At 40.1% G+C, this 21,100-nt stretch overlaps 1 protein-coding gene across 4 annotated transcripts in view; it reads right to left on the bottom strand.

The window, feature by feature from the left end:
• Positions 1 to 21,100, bottom strand: part of LHFPL3 (LHFPL tetraspan subfamily member 3) — a 239,031-nt gene that overhangs the window by 68,958 nt on the left and 148,973 nt on the right. For all 4 annotated transcript variants that reach the window (XM_051805102.1, XM_051805103.1, XM_051805101.1 and 1 more), the window contains exon 2: positions 8,261 to 8,497. In XM_051805102.1, the coding sequence (XP_051661062.1) occupies positions 8,261 to 8,497 (237 nt within the window). The remainder of the gene's footprint in view (positions 1 to 8,260; positions 8,498 to 21,100) is intronic.

Raw genomic sequence — 21,100 nt, 5'->3', positions numbered from 1 at the left:
ATTTCAAGGTTTCAGACTAAAACCATATAATAATGACTGGCTAAAAAAATCTACACTGTCAGCACCTAACAGGCCAACTTCTACCTGTTACTGTAGTAAGTTGTACCAGCAACAGAAAGCAGGAAGATCTAGATGTCTCAAATATCTCATTAGGTATGATTTAAATGTCTCATTGAATATAAGTTTGGGGAACAGGGCTGTTTGCCTTCCTTTCATCTGGATTTTTTGATAGCTCCTTTATTCTAAAGCTACTGACAAGAGTCTTTGTTTCTGCTGACTCTATGCCCAGAAAGGGAGTGCTTACCTGCATTTATTTTCAGGTGTTTGCAGATAGAAAATTATTCTAGCATCATGAAACTGCTGAAGAAAGTCTCAACAAATTCACAGTGGAATGAGATATTGAAAATAATGACTTTTAAAATAATGACAAAGATTTCAAAAAAAATTACTGGAACTTGCTTCAAGAAGGAACAATTACAGCTCTGGTATTCTATTGAGAAAAACTGTACAGACATATCAAAGTCAACAGACAAAGATCTCAGCAGAGCACAACTCTAACCTTCAATCCAAGCAAGGCTCCCTCTGTACGTGAGGCCAAGCCATTAGGGTTGGTAGGAACATATGGACAGCCCAGCTCTTGGAAATGGTATGCTGGACTGGGCAGCAGAAATGTCCTCTGGATCAGCTGTTCCCAGTCATAGTCCAGATTCTTGGCACAACTCTGCCTTCATTATTTCATCTGCGTGAACACTTTGTCAAAAAACATTTATGCAAGAGCAGCTGAGTCATGAGCTCTCCCATTCTCAGATATTCCTCCTACAAACATGGTTCCTGTCAGTAAGGAAGAGGGATAGTGGGGTATTATAATCTTTCTGTGTGATTCCAGCCCTACCTGGAATGAAATATGTGCCAGCTACTTCCCTTTTATATTTCTATGTATTGTGAAATATCTCTGATTTTTTTGTTCAAAGTTCAAAACATAATTCCTAATGCAACCTCTAGTGATGGTACAGCCAAAATTGTTGCCTTTTAGCTCAGTAAATACAGTCTTGCTTGTAACAGGGCATAGACTTCCTTTTAAGTTAACAACACAGGTCTCCAGATCTGTCCAGGTTCATTATGGACTTGTTGTGACCAGCCTGGAGATTTGTTTGTGGCTTGTAGCAGCACTGTCTAATGACTTTATTCCCCCTTCCCATGCATCATCCCATGCTGCTTTGTAACACTCAACCCTGCTGTGGCTTGCTGTGCTACAGAACTTTTCAGCTGAGCACAGAGCCCATATAATGCATTGAGTTACCTGGACCGTTTTTAAGAAGAATTTTTTGAGGCTGCCTTTTTTTGCTACCAACTTGCCTTTAGGTTCCTATCCTTTAAGTCCCTCATATTATGAGCTCATTAAATGGAATGATAATTTCTTTAACTGAGCTATTGTATGAGACTCCTTACAGAGGGTCACAGAAAGTGGGATACATCTTTCTATGAGGCAGAGACCAGTTCACTGTTTTTCCTTCATTAATCAGTGGGGAACTAGGACTCTTTATTCATGGTCTCCAGCTTCCTTAGCTAAGTAATTAATGCATATGCTTAGGACTAATTTTACTTTCTCATTATAGAAAGTAGAGCTGTAAAGGAACTGTTGGATCAGCTGATGTATCAATCAGCACTACTGCAAGATTGACCTTTATTTAATAAGGTATTTTAATCAGCTTTCAGCTTTTAGTTTTGATGTCTCATTTGCTTCCCCTTAAGAGTATCATCATTTAGCATATTGGTAAAGTATTTTCTTGATAAAATACTTTTATAAGGGCTTAGTCTTGGAATACATACATTAATAATAATTCCACCATTGCTTGCCTTTTCTAGTTCATCTTTCATCACTGAACCACAACATATCTTATCAACAAAGTCAGACTCATTCCTCCCCATTTAAAACACAGAGAAATGAAAAAATCAAAGGATAGATCCCGTAAGAGAATCAGGAATCAGCTATTCTGAACATTGCTCCCATGCTTTTGCCTTACTACCACTCAATACCAATAAAAAAATCTAAGTAGCTTCTAGCATACATATGAACGTGATTCTCACATGCTTGTAAACACAAAGATAGACATTTTCAAAAGGAAGACCTGGAATTGTCTTGTAAGTTTGTATCAAAGAACCCGGAGTTCTGGTCTCACTTCCCCATTTCTTCCCTTCAGTTTCTACTAAAATCTCCAAAATACTTCGTTGTTAGAGATCACAGCTGGAATCTGAGAACATTCAACTTAAGGAGAGAACATCCTCAAACCAAGGCAGGCAGAAGATCAGTGTCCTACACAACATACTGTAGACTGCTGTGAAGGGGGAGCCAAAAATCCTCTGTCTGGAGCTGTTCTGTGTCATGTGACAGAATCCAACATACACTGGGCAAAAGAGTGTAGTGTATGATTCTAAGACACTGCAAAAGAAGATTCTGTATTTGCTCCAGTGGTTGTTCATACACTCCTTGATTGAAACTTCATACTGTGGGCATGCATCCTACAGCAGTGGTATGAGTATCTTCATTCTGCAGAGATTAAGTTCTCTCTGGTGCAAAACACAGTGAAATCTCCATGTTTATCTTATTTTTTTTTTAGAATATTATTTATATAGTTCCAATAACAGGCAAATGGTTGCCAATATTTAAAGAAGGAAATTTGAGGGGAGAAATGTGTAAAAAAATCTGTTAGTTTGGCTTCAAGTTGTTTTTAGATGAAGTATGTCTTGTACTACTTGCCTACTGTTCTTTTATTCAGAGGTCCTTGTAGCTCATTGTGGAGGTGATACCTGAAGGAAAATGGATTATAATTGAACAATGAAATTAACAAGTGGATCTAATTGCAGTGGTGGTATGATAGATAAGCCATTTATTGGTTGAAGCTGAAAGAGAGCATGTCAGCTGTGGCAAAACTTCATTCTTGGCTGACACGGAACAGGATCATGTTTTGAAGCTAGAAAGAGGGCCAGGAACTCCCAACCTGGAACCCACGACTGTGGCATTCAAAGAAGAGTCTGATTTTTCCTTTGAAAAGGAGGGTATTTCAATACTTCTTATTTTGAGGCAAGACATAAACCTTTTGACGTTGTTTCAGATTCCAAATGCCGTGGGCTGTCTATAGTTATGAATCACAGATCACTCACCAATGAGTTTCTTCCACATTTGCCTTCTCAAATGGGAACTCAAGTGGCCAAGTTGGTTCTGAGTTCATAATCACCTTAAATGCTTTGACATGGAGCCACACACCAAAGGAGCAAGAGTCTGAAGTGAGTGACTCTTGAACTCTTTAAAAAGGAAGGATAGGAGGATACATGAAGAGAAGTACCAGTTAAAAAAAGGGAAGAGAGTAATAGAAATCTTGCATTTTATTTTTGACAGTATTTTTATTTTTGTAATGTACATGCTAACTGAAACAAAAACATGCATACACTGACTTCTTATGTTTCATGAGGAGTTGTGGGTATAGATCTTTACAAAGAAGGGACTATATAATTATATCGGACAGAGAACATGAGTATACAAGGGTATACATGTTGTTCTGCCTGGATTTGTGCTCCTTATCACTACTGGGGCTGATGGTAATTCTTTTATGCACTGTAGCTACACGGGAAAACTTAAATTGGGTATCAATATTCATGTTTTTTTACCTAATTTTGAACAAGTTGGCCTGAATGTTTGTGCATTCGTGCCATGTGAACTACGTGCTGATAAGTGGCGCTTTGCAATTTTGCAGTGGTTTGCACATGCCTTGTGACCTGAGCTATTTTCCTTTTGAAGAATGACAGCTGATATGCACCCTGTCATGTTGTCCCTCCATGGGACAGGTGAGCTGCTGGCCTCCTGTCACTCAGCTTCAGAAACTAGGGCTTTTGCAGAAGGTTTTCTGTTGCAGCAGCGATACTGTGGGTAGGCTATTCCTGTTACAGAAGATGATTCTTTAGCCAAAGGTGCACAAATCTCCATGCAATACTACATTTTTTTTATTTTACTAAACTAAGGGAATGTGTTTTCTTGGTGACAGTCTTTTTCATGTTTACTCTGCAGTGCCTGCAGCTCAGGCAGATGTATGGAGCCAGCCTTCTACATCCTGGAGAGAAATTAAGGTATAAATGTCAAGCAACTGGCAAGTCCTGAGTTGGGCACCCTGCACTCAGCTCTGTGATGAGCTTGCTGCAATGTGGCTGTTGGGAGAAAAGTGGTGTAGTATGAGTCCATGCAAGTTGCAATCACTGCAAAGTAGATGAATCTCTCAAATATTTTATCTCCCAGCTCCTTTTATCTATTTCAACTCTAAGCTTGTAACTCCTGGAAATTTTTGGTGTCAATATCTGTGACCATATGGGCCCCAAAGATGAGTCAAATGTTAAACATAAACAGCTTGTAAGCTGTTCTGTCCATTAGAAAAGCCACAACTGTTCACAAAGTGCATCATCCACCTGCTCTGACTGGTACTACTTACAGGATAGTGTCTCCTGAATGCTCTTCTATTTATCACTCATGATGCAGACCATATTAACACTTTCTACCATAAATGTAACTGCCGTGCATTCACAATTTCTTTTGGAAGCTTCTCATTTGGAGTCCTTACCCTTTGGCCAGAACTTTAATTTTATGTCATTAAGACATTACAGTTCAGAATGTTAAATCATGTAATTGCACAACACATCAAGGTTTATGCCTGATGTTGATGGCTCACTCAAAACAGTGTTGAGGAAGCTTAAAGCTAAGATGAATTCTAACTATATTTGTTATCACCCTGCATGCCATTAGTTTAATGACATTCAGGCCTTTAAGTCATAGCCATTAGTTCCTATAAATTGAAGAAAACCACGCAATACTGTTCTCTCTCCTCCTTTTGTAATGACATAAAGATAATGGGAAAGTCTTTTTATAAACACCTTTTTTTCTTCAAAAGGCAGTTTTTAAAAGGAAAAAGTAATGGATTATTGTGTAAAATTTGCATGATTGGGAAACTGCTTTAAATAGACTATAACTTGAAGAAAGTCTGTCAAACTTGAGGTATATTTCTCAGATGTGAAAGCCGCATGATAGTTTACTCTCACACCGAAGGAAATTAAGAAATGAGTAAGCACTATTTTTATAATGTAGTGAAAAAAGCAAACTTTCATTTATAGCAAAAATACAGCCATCTTCTGCCATGACTAATTTTAACAGTCAAATTCCTTACTTACAGGCATTCATGAACCTAGGTAAATATACAGAACTGTGGGCATTAAAAGCACAGAGCAGGTGGACAGTTCAGCATGGTAAGTGTACAGAGAAGCACAGCTTTTTCTTTTTCAGGTATCTTCTCACATTTTTACCATCCTGTTGTTTTCCATATGCATTTAACTGTTTCTTTGTCACCAATGCTCAGAAACAGGTACTTGCTCAGCTACCACAGACTCTCATTAATAAGCCTGTGGGAGCTGATTTTCATCAGTCTCCTGACAGAACTATTACATGATTAAGAAAACAACTGCCCAGATGTCTGATCATTGCCTAGTAATTTCTTGTCCTTGAAGTTTTTTTCCACATAAATGAACACTGTTGTGACTCTCAGACTTAATTTGTATCTTACCCCCTACTGAGCTACTGCATAATGTCATCTACATGCACAGGGCCAAGTCCCAGCAGCACAGGATGAGCTGATAGGGCAAGTAGAGGTTCCTCTCAGGTACAGGTTGAATGCTCCCCAGGTGCATTCTCCTGTAAAGCCATGATGGAGTCACGACTTTCCCTTAAGGGGACACTTCAGTTATCACTGGCTACAGGATGTCCATGCCAACATCACCATGAAGAGGAAGGAGTCACTGGGATCCCACCCAGTGGACAGCCATGACTATCCAGCCGTAGTTTTTGAGCCTGGAAGGCACCAACAGCACAGGGATTCTTCCCTGAGAAAGGGATGTTCCTCATCCATATGTGCTAGTCCAGAAACAGAAGACAGCATAAGTTTGAAGGCAGTTCTCAGGCAGATGAGGAGGGGAAAGAAAGGATAGGAGCATGTCTAATATTCATGGCTATTTGTTATAAGGACTTTGACTTCACATTGTAAGAGCAGCTTGGAAAGCTGAGGGAAGTATTGCTTATATCCTTAGTCTTCTTGTCTATATGGAAAGCGTGCTAGTGATATTTGCATTTGTCAGTACTTTGGCATCCTGACCATTTCCAAGAGATGCATGGCTACTCTGCATGTAGACTAATGCTGATGAGTAGTTCTCCACCATCTCTTAACCTGCAAGGGGACAAGGGGACACAGTTTATGGGGTAAGTGTCAAAGCCCTCATGTGTGTTCAGGGCTGGGGCTCTGCCTGGTGGCAACATATGCAGATGGGGAAATGCTAGGGGGCTGCAAGGGGATTTAGACTTGCCCTGTTATTGCTTAGCAGAAGCTTTCCATGAAAGAGGGTGGAGAATGTCCTTTTTAGAAGTCAAGTTCACTCTTTTTCTTTTAATTTGAAAGACAGTTTAAAAAGTGGTGATCATTAGGCTTGATTGTGAAGGGCAAAGTGGGGTAGGTCCCTTTTTGTTGAGTTCTGGTTTGTCTTGAACCCAGTGGTGTGGTATGTTTCTGTGTTTAAGCCAAGGAACTCGAGCTGCTGAATGATTTTTTCTGACATGCTGAGGACCAAATGTTCTGGCAAGGCCCTGTGCCAGCGATGTGAGAGGTGATGAGGCTCCAGAAGCTGTTTTTTCTCACAAGCTGCCAAATGAGATGAGTTTCTTTGATACAAGTAGTTGTTGTGTACATGAGCTCTGTATGGCGTAGACAAATCAGACACAAAGGCGATGCCAAAAGTACTTGTGGCGTAGCTGTGAATGCTCTGCTGGTAAGTATTTTAATTTTCAAGTGCAGATGAATATTATCCTTACAGAAGGGCCACAGGGACAGTCCTTGAAACTGATGCCCTCAGAACAGATGTAAACATGCAATTGCAAGTGACTGTCCTAAAGCCACAACATTAGTATGCTCCACAAAGGTCTGGAATAGTGCATGCAGTTCAATCTTCAAGTCCATATATTTTTCGGCTGAGGGTGCTGACTGCAATCCAGCAAGCAGGGGCCTCTGTGCTGGTGCTGTCAGCTATACAGATAATGGTCCTTCTGGAGCAGGACTGAGACCAGCTATTTTTGTATGACACAGGCTGCCAAACAGCTTTTGATTTCTAATCTGGTGGTGAAAGGCTCCTAATATCTCTGCTATTATTAGAAGCAACCTACAAAATTACAAAGGTGGTGGATGAGTTGAATGCAGAATCCTGCACTTGGAGACAGTCAGTGAAACTAGCAGGGGATCAATTTGAAACAGATAAAAGAAAGTACTTCTTTAGCAGTCAGTAGTGAGCTTCAACCACGCAGTGCTGGAGAAGCCGACAATATCAGCAGGTTTAGAAGGGATTAGACAGATCCAGGGACAACAGGCCCATTAAAAAGACAAGGCAGGGACGTGGCCTCTGTGGTATCTATCACATCAGATATTCAGCTGGGATGCTGGGGGAGCACAAGGGGAAGGGGCTGCAGAAATAAGCCAAACTTGCACACTTCAAAAAAACATCTCTCCTCACAACTGCATGATAAACTACTGGTCTGAGCCAGTTTCATGTTCTTAATCTAGAAGTGTGTTTTATCCCCAGTGCACTACATGAATATTCAGTTGCTACACCATCCTAGATTCCCATGAGTTGACTAATGAGCTCAAAGCAACACAATCAAACAAGAACTAGGAGTCTTCTTCATTCCTGTCTCTGATCCTTAGTCCACTGGTGCTTTGTGTTATAGGCAGTTCCATTATACATCTCATTGCCAGTCCCCAGCACTTCCCCATTACTATATACTGTGCTAACAAATATGCTATATCACAGACATTCATATTACAATGCAAAATCCTAAAGGAACAAAATGAACAAATCTTGCATGGGGTACAGAAAAAGATGGAGACAGTGAAACGTAAATGGTAATGAAATACTGTAAAAGTGAGTAACACAATAACATCCCATCTGTAGCTCTAAAAGCTAAGTCATGCATAGTGCAGCAATTATGGCAATTTCAAGCTTTCTTAGATTTTTGGAGGCTGAAAACCAAAACTTCCTCTTGCCTCTTGCATTTATTCTTTCCCAGCAATGTAGGAAGTAAGCCAGCATGCCAACTTTTAAGCATAAAATAAAATGAAACTGATTATTGTTTTTAAGCAATTGCCCTCAAGGCCACCCAACAATAGTGTTTCTAAAGCAGTCCTACCTTTGTTTTCCAACTTGAGCTCCTCTGCTAGCAAGCTGTCTTGTCTGTTTCCAAGCACAAATGCCAGAAATGAGAGGATCAGGGCATCCAAGATTCCAATAATTGCCAGGATATATGCCCAGCGGACTGAACAAGCCCCCAGCGTGTACTTGTCTGTCTTTTCACCACACATCCGTTTTACCTCATCTGAATCCCAGCCATCAGGAAAAATCATACAACCCAGGACGAGACAGGCAGCTTGGAGAAAAAAAGAAAAGGAGAACAATGGGATAATGAGACGAAACTTTCATTTTGATGAGAACCTACACAGTTATCATTAAAGCAATGCACTTTTTCATTCTGAGCTTCAAAGCTAGGCTACTAAAAAACAAGTCACAGAATTACATGCTGTGATTAAGTATTTAATACAAAAACCTGAGATACAGTATCAATTGCACACCTTGCTTAAAAAAACCTGGTACATCCTGAGTCCCTGGTTAGATTTTGTATCACTACAATCACATTTTCCTGGTGAGATTGATTTCTTCATTTTAATATGAAAGGATCACACAAAAGCAAAAGGGCAAAATGATTAATAACCTGGATACTCAAAGGAAACACTGGGTTACTGTCAAGGGGCAAACAAACCAACCAGGTTAAAACAGAGGAAAAAAACTACCTATCATTTCTTGTAATCTAAGTGCTCGTAACACACATAGGTAATAGAAAGGGATTTTTTTTAGTCAGTTGGCAGTACCCCTTTAACTGAAATATGTTTTATGCATAAAAATTATGCTCCTCAAAACACAACTAATGACATTGTTCCTCTAGGAAAAATAAGGCATCAACATTGCTGTGAGCTTCTGATCTGGTTTACCTGTGGAGCCAGCCCATGACATCTCAAACACAAAAAAGCTGATCCCTTTAACACCAAGAGAAACAAAAAGCCTTTACCTGCATGGAAAGACAGCCAACACTGATCACTAGCTCTGCTGGGCAGGGGCAACTGTACTGTGGCAGGGACAGAGGCCACAGTTGTTTAGCTGTTCCTATGGGATTCTTCCAAGAAGATCCTCAAAGAGCGAAGAGGCTAAAGTTAGCTCTCCTGAAGTTGTAATGTCAAGTAGCACACCAGTTCTTGTGAGATCCTCCACTACCTATGACAAGAAGTTGTCATCAAGGCTTTCCAGGAACCTCCTGGACTGTTTGTGCTTTGCTGTGTTTCTTCTCCAGCAGATGCCAGGGTAGTTAAAGTCCCCCACAGGAACCAATTCCTGTGACTTTGAAACTGCTTCAAGCTGCCTGTAGAAAGCCTCATCCCCTTCCTCCTCAGGCGGCCTGTAGCAAACACTCACAACAGTGTCACCCTTACTAGTCTGCCTTTTTATCCTAACCCATAAGCACTTGACTTGCTCATCATCCACCCCAAGACAGACCTTGATACATCCCAAGTGTTGCTTGACATAGTGGGGCATAGTGAATGAGGCCAGTGCCTTCCTGGTCTGTCTTTCCTAAGCAGTGCGTAGCCCTATGTGACAACATTCCAGTCATGTGAGCTATCCCATGCCTCCATTGTTGCAATGAGATCAAAGCCCTGTGACGGCACACGGATCTCTAGTTCCTCCTGATTATTCTCTATTCTGTGTGCAGTTGTGTACAGGCATTTATAGAACCATTTGATTGTGTCAAGATCCCAGTAGGGGTGCAAAGGGACACTCCATAGTCCTGTCTTGTAGTTACGTCTTTGTCTGCTTGTGCTTGATTGAGATAGTCTCTCTTAAGCCTCCATTTGTTACTAGTGTGGTTGCTATAGTTCTCTCCTTCCCACACCTTATCACTGTCAAGTCTGGCTATGTCACTGTTCCCCTTCAAATCTACTTTAAAGCTCTCTCAATGAGCTCTGCTAACTCCTGAGCTAAGATCCTTTGAGACGGGTGGGACCCCATTTGTTGCCAGCAGTCTTGGTGTTGTATAAACTGACCTATGATCAAAACCCCCAAAATTCTCCTGGTAGAATCATCTTCAGCAGGAGAGGATGTAAAAATAAAGTAACATAAGAAAAATATTAAAAAAATTATTATATTGAATGGGTTCATTCCTCATTTTCTATTTCATTTAAAAGAGTCAGAAAATCCATATGCTTTCAGTAGTTGTTTGTACTGTCTTTTCTAACTTGGAAACAAGCACATTTCCAGCATTAGCCATTCTTTCTTAGTATAGCTGATGAGATCAAATGGATCCTAAACCATCCTTTATAAGTCTAATGTTATATTGATGCACTGTGCTCTAAATTGCAGGCAAATGTGCTAATTGAAAAGAACACATTGTGTGGCTTTCAGCCTTTTAAGCACTTGTTGAGCCAGACCTCTGCTTGGAAACCACAGTTGATACACCAAGTAGCTCGTGCAACCAGCAGCTGTGGGAACTGCGACAACTTTCTTGTCTTTTCTGGACAAGCACAAGCACTGGCAATTTGCATAGCTCTAATGTCCAAATAAAAACAGACTTACACTGGATCAGTAAGATGAAATACTGGAAAAGAGGTGTGTAAACAGAGCTCAGGAATGCTAGTTTCCTTTTGACAGCTACACAATTGCTGTAGACAAAGCCTTGAAAGCATGTCTGCAGAAAACATCTGACATAGAATAAAAACTGCACCTAAGGCATTTGAAAAATTCTTCCTGAACAGTTAATTTGTGTGAAAATATAACAGCTTATGATACTTTCAAGGGCAATTAGATCAGAAACAAGGACTATTAGGTAAGGACCAATCTACACAGAACATGCAGGTTGGACAAACTGTAAATTGCCTATTGCCTGCCTTAACTCATTTACACAACTACATAAGATCTTCCAAAGATCTGAGAGACAAACTGTAAAATAATTTGTTTTCTTGAGCTGGTTACACACACTTCCAGAAAGATTATTTCTCACAATAACCGTTGTTTGCCCTCACACTTTCAAGTTACTCCACCGAAATGATGCAGCAAATCTGCAAATTTCTGATATTTATAAAAATGTCCATATTTACCCAGCTAACTGTGGACAACAGTTCTCTTTACTATATAACAGCAACTATCAAAGCCAGTTTACTTTTATTAATCATCTTCAACATAAGAGGAAGCTTAATGCTCAGTTAAAGATCAATAGACATGGGATTTTTCTGCTAATTGTCCACGAATAATTAGCAAATACTGACATCTCTGTGGTTTTTTATTACACAGCAGATCAGACATGTTCTTAGTACTTCCTAAAAGTAATTTAACTTCATTCTTTTCCACCTAAGTAATTAAAAAAACTGACCCTTATCTCAGGAATTCAGTGTACTGCTTCCCAGCTGTGTTCCTCAGATTTCCAATTAACTCATCTTTCCAGAATTCTGTTCCTGCATGCTTTGATATACTTGCTTAACTTTCTGGAGTCATTCTGTTGATTGCAGTTGGACTTTTCTGGGTAATAAGACACACAGGTAAATGGTAGCTGGACTAGATTCCTTTGCATAAAGACAGTTATCAAAGAAAGGATATTATTTTCTCCTTTCCCTATACATTTAAGATGCTTTCTACTTGATGACTACTTGGTTAACATCTTCAGATGCACGAAGAATACCTTACCTGTAAAGCTCAACATAAGTAAGATTAATCAACCTTGAGTCTTCATTTGTTGAGGGAATATTTTGCACTGAATGCCTTTAAGAATACAGACTTACTCAATAATATGAAACATTTATCAGCTACAAGACTGAAAAGACAGGTATGAAATCCACCCCCAGATCTATTCTGCATTGCTAGAAATTTTTACATTTAAATCCTTCTAAAGAGGATTAGAAGATTTTTCTCTAGAAGGAAATTACTTTCAGTTTTAAATAAATTTGAAAAATCAAAATAATTGTATGCAATTTCAGTGAAACTGCTAAGACAGTGAAACTGTTTATAATGCAAACATGGGTCCCATTATGTTGTCTAAAATTCCACTGTCTCTAATAGCAACGTGACTGAACTGGAAACATAACAAAAGCTACTACTGTTTTACTACTACTACATAGTGTTCTAATGAATTCAGAAACTTCTGGAATTGAAAAGTTCACCAAATGAATGAAAAGACTTAAAAATCATCAGTTCCTACAGAATTTTTGATCTATATCAGTCTTCTATGTGTGATTTGAATACACCAGATCAGCATCACCCTCCTGAGCCTGCAGACAGCCCAGCCCTGGAGGTATTTAAAAGACATGCAGTTGTGGTGCTTAGGGGCATGGGTTTAGTGGTGGACTCAGCAGTGCAGGGTTAGTGGTTGGACTTGATGATCTTAGAGGTCTCTTCCAACTTAAATGATTCTATGGTTCTATGATTCTCACAAAACATGGGGTAAGAATCATGGAACGGTTTGGACTGGAAGAAACCTTAAAGATCATCTAGTTCCAATCCCTCTGCTGTGGGCAAAGACACCTTTCACTGGATCAGGTTGCTCAGAGCCCCCATCCAATCTAGCCTTAAACACTTCCAGGGATGGGTTATTCACAACTTCTGTGGGCAACCTGTTCCAGTGCCTCATCACCCTAACAGCTGCTTTCTCCTCCATGTTGGAGTCTTGTGAAGCTTTTCAAGCTTTTAAAAAATAATTAACAGTGGTTAAACATACCTTATATATACTTGCTTGTCCTCTTAAAAATTTTTTTCTCATGTGAACAGTTAACAGAAACTGCCACATGGTTTTCCTTTAGGGTTCTGAATGACAAATTATTCATACTATGAGAGAGAACCCAGGATTTTTACCTCCTGAGATGAAAGGATGCAGATACAACACTTTCAGAGATTGGAAACAGACACTGAACTGTTGTTGGCACTGGCAGACTTGTGACTGACCAAGCTAATATTATCACAGCCCGTGCCCTGTGCATGAGCTTAAATGGTAATTAGCAAACAAGTAGTTCATGATCCTATGGTTGTGCCAAATACGGTGACAGATTAATATTATATCATTGCATGAAATGAGGCTCTATTTATAAAAAGGATGACTGTTATGCAGGAAAACAGTGCTGAGAAATTCCCGCTGGCAGGACTCCCCTCTCATCTTCATTCTTTTCCTGACAACATACCCAGTCTGCTTGTGTGTAAAATACAATGATGGGAAGTTTCCTGATAAAGGAGTCAAAAAAATGGAATGGGAATTATGCTGGCCAGCTCTTTTTTTTCCAAACCCATACATGCAAGAGACTTCAAGCCTCTGTGGTTCCAAAACCTGTGAGGTTCTTTGTTTTCTTTTTTTCCCCCCCTTAAATGGTATTTACAAAACGAGTGACCCATTGAACTCCAGTAAACTGAATAGAGTTTTTGCCAGGCATACTGGTGATTAAGACTAGTCTTTCAGGAACTTTTACCTGGGAAAGAAAGAAAGGCTGAATGGAGGTGGCTGAAGACATAGGGTCACATACAGTCCTGAGGGAACACAGAGGCTGCACATCTATGCAACTGAGATTGATCCGAGTGATATGGACTGCACTGATGAGTGGGATAATAATCCTCTGTGTTTACATTTATGTCATGGCTTGGAGCAAATATGCAATTTTGAAGCAAATGCCATGATTCTCTCCATTTACTGACTCCATCCACAGAAACAGTTCTGGTGCATGTAAAACAGATTATTTCTGGAGGAGCATAGAAGTTCATTTCCAAAAGATCTTCAATCCTGAATGTGGACCTTAAAATTCTGACTCAACATGTGGGCTTCATCACCACAAAACCTGTACCTAAGAGAAAACTCCTGAACCACGCAAAGCATCCTTAATACCCAAAATAGTTCTTGTGCAATAAAAAGAGGCAAATGTCATATAAGACCTCTTACTTGCTACTCTGTTTGAAGACTGTCAGATACAGTGTCCACCTTTGCAGAGGTTCTTCAGAGAGCTGACAACTGGCTCCCCAAGGAGATGACACAGTCTCTTAATTTGTGCACAAGCAGACTGAAAATTCCTGGTGGTACTCATAGAGGGTTTTTAACCACATGACTGCTGTTGGGTATGAGGCAGTCAGTGAGAAAAGTGTAATGAAATTCAAGATTCAAGGGCAGTGTCTTTGGAGAGCTGGAATGATGAACTCCTGTCTGGACTTCAGCACCCTGGGCTCCCATGTGGGACAAGGGAGGTGCCCTGTGGAATTGCTCCAGGACACAGACGTGATGTTCCCCCTACCCCCCCCCCCCAAGGAAGTAGCAAAGGTTTGTGGGTTAATCTTCCTTCAGAAAGCTTCAAACAACATATATAACGGGGGCATATGGTCTAGGAGACAGAACTAGTTCTGATTTGAAGTAAAACCCTGGAGCCCCATGTGATGAGAAAGCGAGAGGCTTCAGTAGTAACTACTTTAATCTACTTATTTCACATCATCTTGGCGATGTAGAGAAACCTGAATATCTCCACAGGACTAAGAACATTTATAGGTGGTGCTAAGGGGGATAAAAAGGAGGAGGACTTCCCGCTGCATTTCTGTGATAATATAAAAGACTTGATGCAATTATGGCCACTTGACTTATTAGGGCATGGACTTTTTAATGCCAAATCTGACAAGAATTATGCATATACACATATAAAGAGATATCTATATTCCACATGCTGATTTTAAGAAAAGAGAAAAAGATGACCAAATATTTGGTGGCTGGACAGTAAAGAGAAAGCAAATAATATTGTGGAAAGTGGTAGTGAAGTGTTACAGACAGGGAGAGAAGACTCATGATAACCTGGCTGAGTTGACGGATAATAGATGTTTTGATGCCTGCTAGTTATGTTAGACAGCAAAATGGAGTAATTTGATCAACTATTTCAAGATGTGATTCTGGATAACAGAAATATAGTTGACTGATAGCTATACTCATAGACAAGCACTATAGAGAATTAATTATTCAGAAAGATGGAAACAATTGGGAAAGTAATGTTATATGTGAGGAATGTGTTAAACTGTAAATATGCAGAAAATAATAACAAAGATAGTGCAATCTATTTTAGTTAAGATCACTCCGGGGAAGAACTGTAAGAGAAATTTTACTGCACTAAGGGGACCTGCTTTAGACCTCAAGCATTGGATTCATGTTTGGATAGAGAATTCTTTGATATGGTAGAGACAGAATTCTGTGTGGGGTTGTATCATCATGGGACCATTTAACTTCCAAATTTTGATCATTAGCTACAATAATTAAACTTTGAGATTTGCGTAGTTCTATGAATAATTTAGTTAGTACAACAACTGTCTTAGCTTGAGTACAGTGTTAAGAGCACTGTAGATTTTTATAAGCGTGTGGCAGGTGACTCACAAGGTGCATCCCAATGACTCCTTGTAAAAGAACAGAACTTCTGGTGTTCCAACCACAGTTATATTCAATAGGTATTTTGTCCAGAAAAAATATAGAAACTGGGAACAATTAATGGATGCAGGCCTAATCACTGTGTGGGCAAAAATCCCTGGAAGTCATGACAACAAATTGCTAACAGCTATAGCAGAGGTAGATGACTAACTGATGAAAAGTGGGTAAACTGAAATAATACACGACAAGAGATAAAAATACTTTACAATGAAACAGGTATGGGAGGTGGTAAAGCTAGAAACCCACAGGAAGGTAAATGTCAAAAGTTACATTTAGGCTGTATCAGCTCCTGTGGTGTCCAATGGCCCTCCAATCTAATGATTTTTTTCTTCTCATTTTTCTGTTTAAAGTGTCTAAAATAACATGAGAACTGTGTCACAACCCACTGGAGTTTTTATAACATGTCTTTGTGCCACAGAATGTGTGTTATGAGCTCTGTGTGTCAGCTGGGGTCCATGCCCAGAGATCACAGGAATGAGAAAGGCGCTTGCAAATGCATGTGCTGAGGGCCACGACCTGGGTGTCAGTCGTCATGCAGACAGGTTGTTTGATGCTGAGGGGATATCCAAAAGGCACTTTTCTCACATGCTAGACTTACCATTGAACGCGTTTATTTTGAATGCTGTCACAGAGGAGTGTTACAGCTTTCTAATTTAATGTTAACTTCTCTTTGTAGAACCTGTTCTTCAGCCAAAACATATCAAACCATAGCATACTGGAATGTACTAGATCTAATTAATGAATAAATTCAATACTGTGTAGGCTACAGCAGACAGATGGAAGAATTGCTGCTGTTATGAATGGCATAGGCTACACATTGCTTGAGATATATATAGCTGATGTTTCATCCCAAGTTACTGATCCAAACAGCAAAGATATTTTAAACATGCTTTTGGTAAAGAGAAGGAAGAGCTGCAAATAATCCCACTTTCAATGACCATGAGTCAATTCAATTTAAATAAAATGAGAATATGATAAAAATGTTTCTGCATTTTAATGCATATTTCAGAGGGACAAACTTTTTGATAAGCTAAAGAAACTAGCTAACAAGTTAACTAAACTGAAGAGCTTCATACTCAGTTGTGGGGCATGCCCTGAATTTCTTTTGGACAAAGAAGTAAATTTTCTGAGTTATCTTGACAAGATGAATGAAATTCCAGGGCTACTTTCAACTCTGTATGAATGACTAGCAAACTCGGTTTCATTATACCCTCAACACCTATCTCCCCCAAAAACCTTGGAAAAAGGGAAGAAGATGTGAACAGAGACCTTGGAAATTACAGGAAAAGAGACTAATCAGCAAAGAAAGGCACACTCTGAAGGTTAGATAATGCAGGTCTAACAGACAGATTGCCAAAAGTCAAGCTGTGCTAACTCTTTCAAGACAAATTGAAACAAATAGTCAAATAATTTTCCATTAGGTTAACAAAGAAAGAAGGAAAGCAGATATGGAGTGAGACTGAGGCTAGGACCTAATTCTATGCCTCATTTTTCAATGACTAGGATGATAGAGAACAGGAAGATGATGTCTGAACAGAAATGGGAACTCCTGCCTCCAAGACTGTAGCATAGAAAATTACCATAATGTGCTCAAGATGGAGGAAAGGACCTTCCAATCCCAAGCACTGAAGTAACTAACACATTGAACTGCAAAGATGGTAGGAAGGTTTTTAAAATCAAGCCTCCAGCTTGTTTCTGAAGCTACTGCAATTGCAAGCAAATCTAAACCTGCCAGTGAGAGGGGAAGACTGGAAATGCACCAGCCACTGTTTTCAGGATAAACATGGCAAAATTCTGCAGGCTTCCAAGGTGGAAATGAGATTCAAAAGCAAGGGATATGAAGATAAAGAGAAAATTTCTACATCTAAGCCTATAGTAGAGTCCATAATAAATATCAGGTTTAATCTTTCGTTCCTGAAAACTAACAACTTCAGAGCCAGTAAGTATTTGTTTGCAAAAAAGGAGGTGAAAACCTTTAAAAAAACACTAGTGTTGCCTAGAAAACAGATCTGCATGCCTTATGGTGCTGGTGTGCTGAAGAATTTTATGATTACTCTGTATAAACACAAGAGAATGGATCCCAGAGAGGGGGAAAAGTTATTTAACTGGAAGGGCAACCTTGGCATCTGAACAAATGGATATGAACCATCCAGTAATACATTTAGGCTGTAAAGAAGAAGGCAGTTTTGAATTGTCAGGGGAGAGGTTCTGGCACAAACTCAGTAGCTGTAGCCATGCCAAAAAAGTTTTAAGTTGTCCAACTTGATCCTTTTAAATAGTTACTAAAGATGGAGTTTGATCAGTGTATCAAAAAATTATTAGGATGTGTTTCTCTGTGAGGCTAAATTCAACTGCTTTGGGCCTTTAACACATGTGCAAGAACTTAGGGCCCTTACATCAAGTATCTTCAGACACCAGAAACCCAGGATCATCACTTTTCTCAGCATATGATCTTCGCAATAGCTGCAGAGTTGGACACACAGACAACACAAACAGCACCCAATTGGGCCCTGGGGCAGAAGTAGCCCTGAAGTCAAACTCCAGGCTTCAGCATTATGGCCATTTTGCTAAAAAGCTTCAGATTTATTTTCTTTTGACCATAAATTTAGCAAATCTTTCCACCTGGATAAACCCTGCCCTGTACTGTAGCCAGCAAAGCCCCTTGCTGACGGTTTGCCCTCCTACAGTTACACTCTACTTCAGACATCATCTGCTATGATGTCCTTGTTGTGTTCACACTTTCATTTACATGACCATTTAAGGTTATTTGACAGTCATAAAATGGACATTATTGGAAAATGGGTCAACTCACCCATTCAGTACATGAAATAGCACAGGTCAGCACTCAGCAACTGAGACAGTGAATTCAAAGCATTCAGCTAATTGTTATCTGACCTCAACAGAGGTCAGAAACACAAACAATAAAAACAGTTGCAAGAGGAAATGAAATAAAAGGAGATGAGATGGAGGGGTAGTTTTCCTAAATGTGCTGAGTTTTCCTCCATCTGCAGGGCTACCCTCAGCAACCTGGGTGGCAGATGGGGAGCAGTGAAACAGCTGCAATACAAACAGCCCCCGGGCAGATACCTGTGCCTGCTCTTGGTCATTGTCCAGCAGGAGAAATCTCTCCTACAGAAGGTGATGGAAAGATTCAAGAAATTGCTTGGCAGTGGACAAGATCATCAGCCACTGGTCAGATTTCTCTACTGTAATCTCTCCACTGAGATGCACGTTCATGGTGTCTGTGACATTCTCTGCTAAAGCATGACTATGACTCCCAGAATATAATGCATCATGATAAGGAAATGTTATTTAATACTGAAATGAGAAGTGTTTTAAGATCAACAATTTATAGGCATTCAACCCCCTGTTTGGAGGCATGACAGTCACATAGCCTTTGCCCTCACTTGGATCTTTGTGTTCTCCATGTACTTTAGTGGAGAAGGTGAAGTTTCAGAAGGAGTGACTGAAGTCAAGTAGAAAGACCATAAGATGGGCAAGGAAACATTCTGTCATGAGCAAGGAAAAAGTGATTGAGTGCCCTGGGGGAGAAAGGGGAAGGCTCTTGTCTTTCTTGTCCTTGGGGAAGCATTAATGTTCCGCTAGAAATCAGCTGCAGTTAACTCAGTGCCATGCTTTCCTTGACATGCAGGACCTCTACTGTAGTACAGTTCTGAGCCCTCTCCTAAAAAGTAGCTCATCCTCCAAGTATTAAAATCTTTTCAGGTTCACCAGTTTCTTGGAGGGCTGGGAATCCTTACATGTACTCTGCCAGAGGCCTCCAGCTAGTTCTGTATGGGAAGACCTACCTCCAGACAGGTTGCATTCCCCTTTTTAAAATCAGCAACCTTCCCAAAGCTAGACTGCATCCAGTTTCCCCTCTCCTCTGAACAAGGGCACCCATGCTTGCCACTCAGAGTGGTTTGTGGGATAGGAAAACAGTGGGACACTTTGGGCTTGAAGCACCTCTATGCCACAGGCAAGGGGGAGTGGGAAATGCAAAGCTAAAAGCCTGCAAAGGGGAGGATCTGAATATCCAGAGAAGACAGGCAGTTGGAAGGAAGCAACATGGGGCAGTCTCCCCTGAAAAGAGAGAGGTGGAAGCAGAAGGAGGTAGACTTGTTATTGAGCTGGAATGCTAAGATTTAACTAAAGTCATTACAATCATTTAAATCTGATTTCGCAAGCAGTGCTAGCCGATATCGCAAATGGGCTGGCACAGAAGCAAGACAAGTTCTGAACAGATGATAAAGGCATCGACTTTTGTATAGTTCCTTTCAATGCCCCTGAGGCACACACATACATCTTTATGCCTGCACAGCTTGTCATGTGCTATTCTTCACTTATCTCTGCTACAGCTCTTCCTGATCCCCTAACAGCTTTGCTCAGAAGAAAAGAGAAATGGACAATAGGCCCCAAGACTGCTCGGCTGCATTGCTTCTTCATTAAAGTTGACATTTGGCAGCAAGACTTTGCTGCCTTTCAGGAGCTGATGTCTCATTGAAGCTAACAGCAGCAGAGGTGTCAGTGGTGGCTATGCCTCCCTCACTGAGCATCTGAGCTTTGGATGGTGGGAGAGAGCCCTGGGGGCTGAGACCAGTAACATTGGAGATGTTTTTGTCTTTTGCCTTTTTCCTGTTAGAGGGAAGTCTACTCCTTCACCTAGGGCCAAGCCTATGAGATTCTTGAGCCTTCTAAACTCATTGCTTTTGACATGGCAGACTTGATAAAATTTGAAATATTTGAAAAAATATGGAAGAACTCATAATCTCTATGACTACCTCATAATATCTCTCTATTGGCAAACACATCTCATCTTCCACTTGCTGTCATGTCTTTCTGATCAATGATGTGCTATATTTTGTTCAGTACAACTGCAAACAGTCCTTGCCTCTGTGTTTTGGTAATTGTGATACTCCTACCAGTGCCTAACTGGAAGGGGTTAATTTTGGAATTCCACTTCTACAGAAGTATATTTCTGTGCCTGTATCTTTTTTTGAGTCTTGACAATTAACCCCAAGATTTGTGCTATACAGCAGAGTTTACCAGTATAGTTGTCAGCAAATCTTTGTGTGCATGCACATGCAATTTCAAGTCCTGACCAGGTTTATGATATCAAGATTTAATACATTTTTTTAACATTTTGGAAGTCCAGCATGTGTACTATTCTAGTGCTGCAATGCCTCTGAGGTAAAGTAATTCTTAGTACTAACAACACAGCAAATAACCACAGCAAACAAGAGTGCTGATTTTCAGCACTGATGCCCAGAAGTCACAGAAAATAGGTCTCCCTCCATTTAAAACTTCTGGCATATGCCTATTAATATACCACTGCTGGTGATTTCTGCCTTAGAAATTAAAACGCATGTTCAGACATTGAAAGGACTGGAATAATATAAGGCAAAACAGCAATGCAAGGCAAAGAGAAAAATCTGACAAGGCTAGAGACTCCAATGAGGCTGACATGGGTTGTCAGAAAAGCTGGGTTGGTACTTGAAAAGCTGT

The sequence above is a fragment of the Manacus candei genome, unplaced genomic scaffold (genome assembly GCF_025592945.1).
Source record: "Manacus candei isolate 608988 ecotype Guabito, Panama unplaced genomic scaffold, ASM2559294v1 h1tg000063l, whole genome shotgun sequence".
NCBI lineage: Eukaryota > Metazoa > Chordata > Aves > Passeriformes > Pipridae > Manacus > Manacus candei.
The sequence above is the reverse complement of the archived record's forward strand: the minus strand, read 5'-3'. Positions and strand labels throughout refer to the sequence as shown.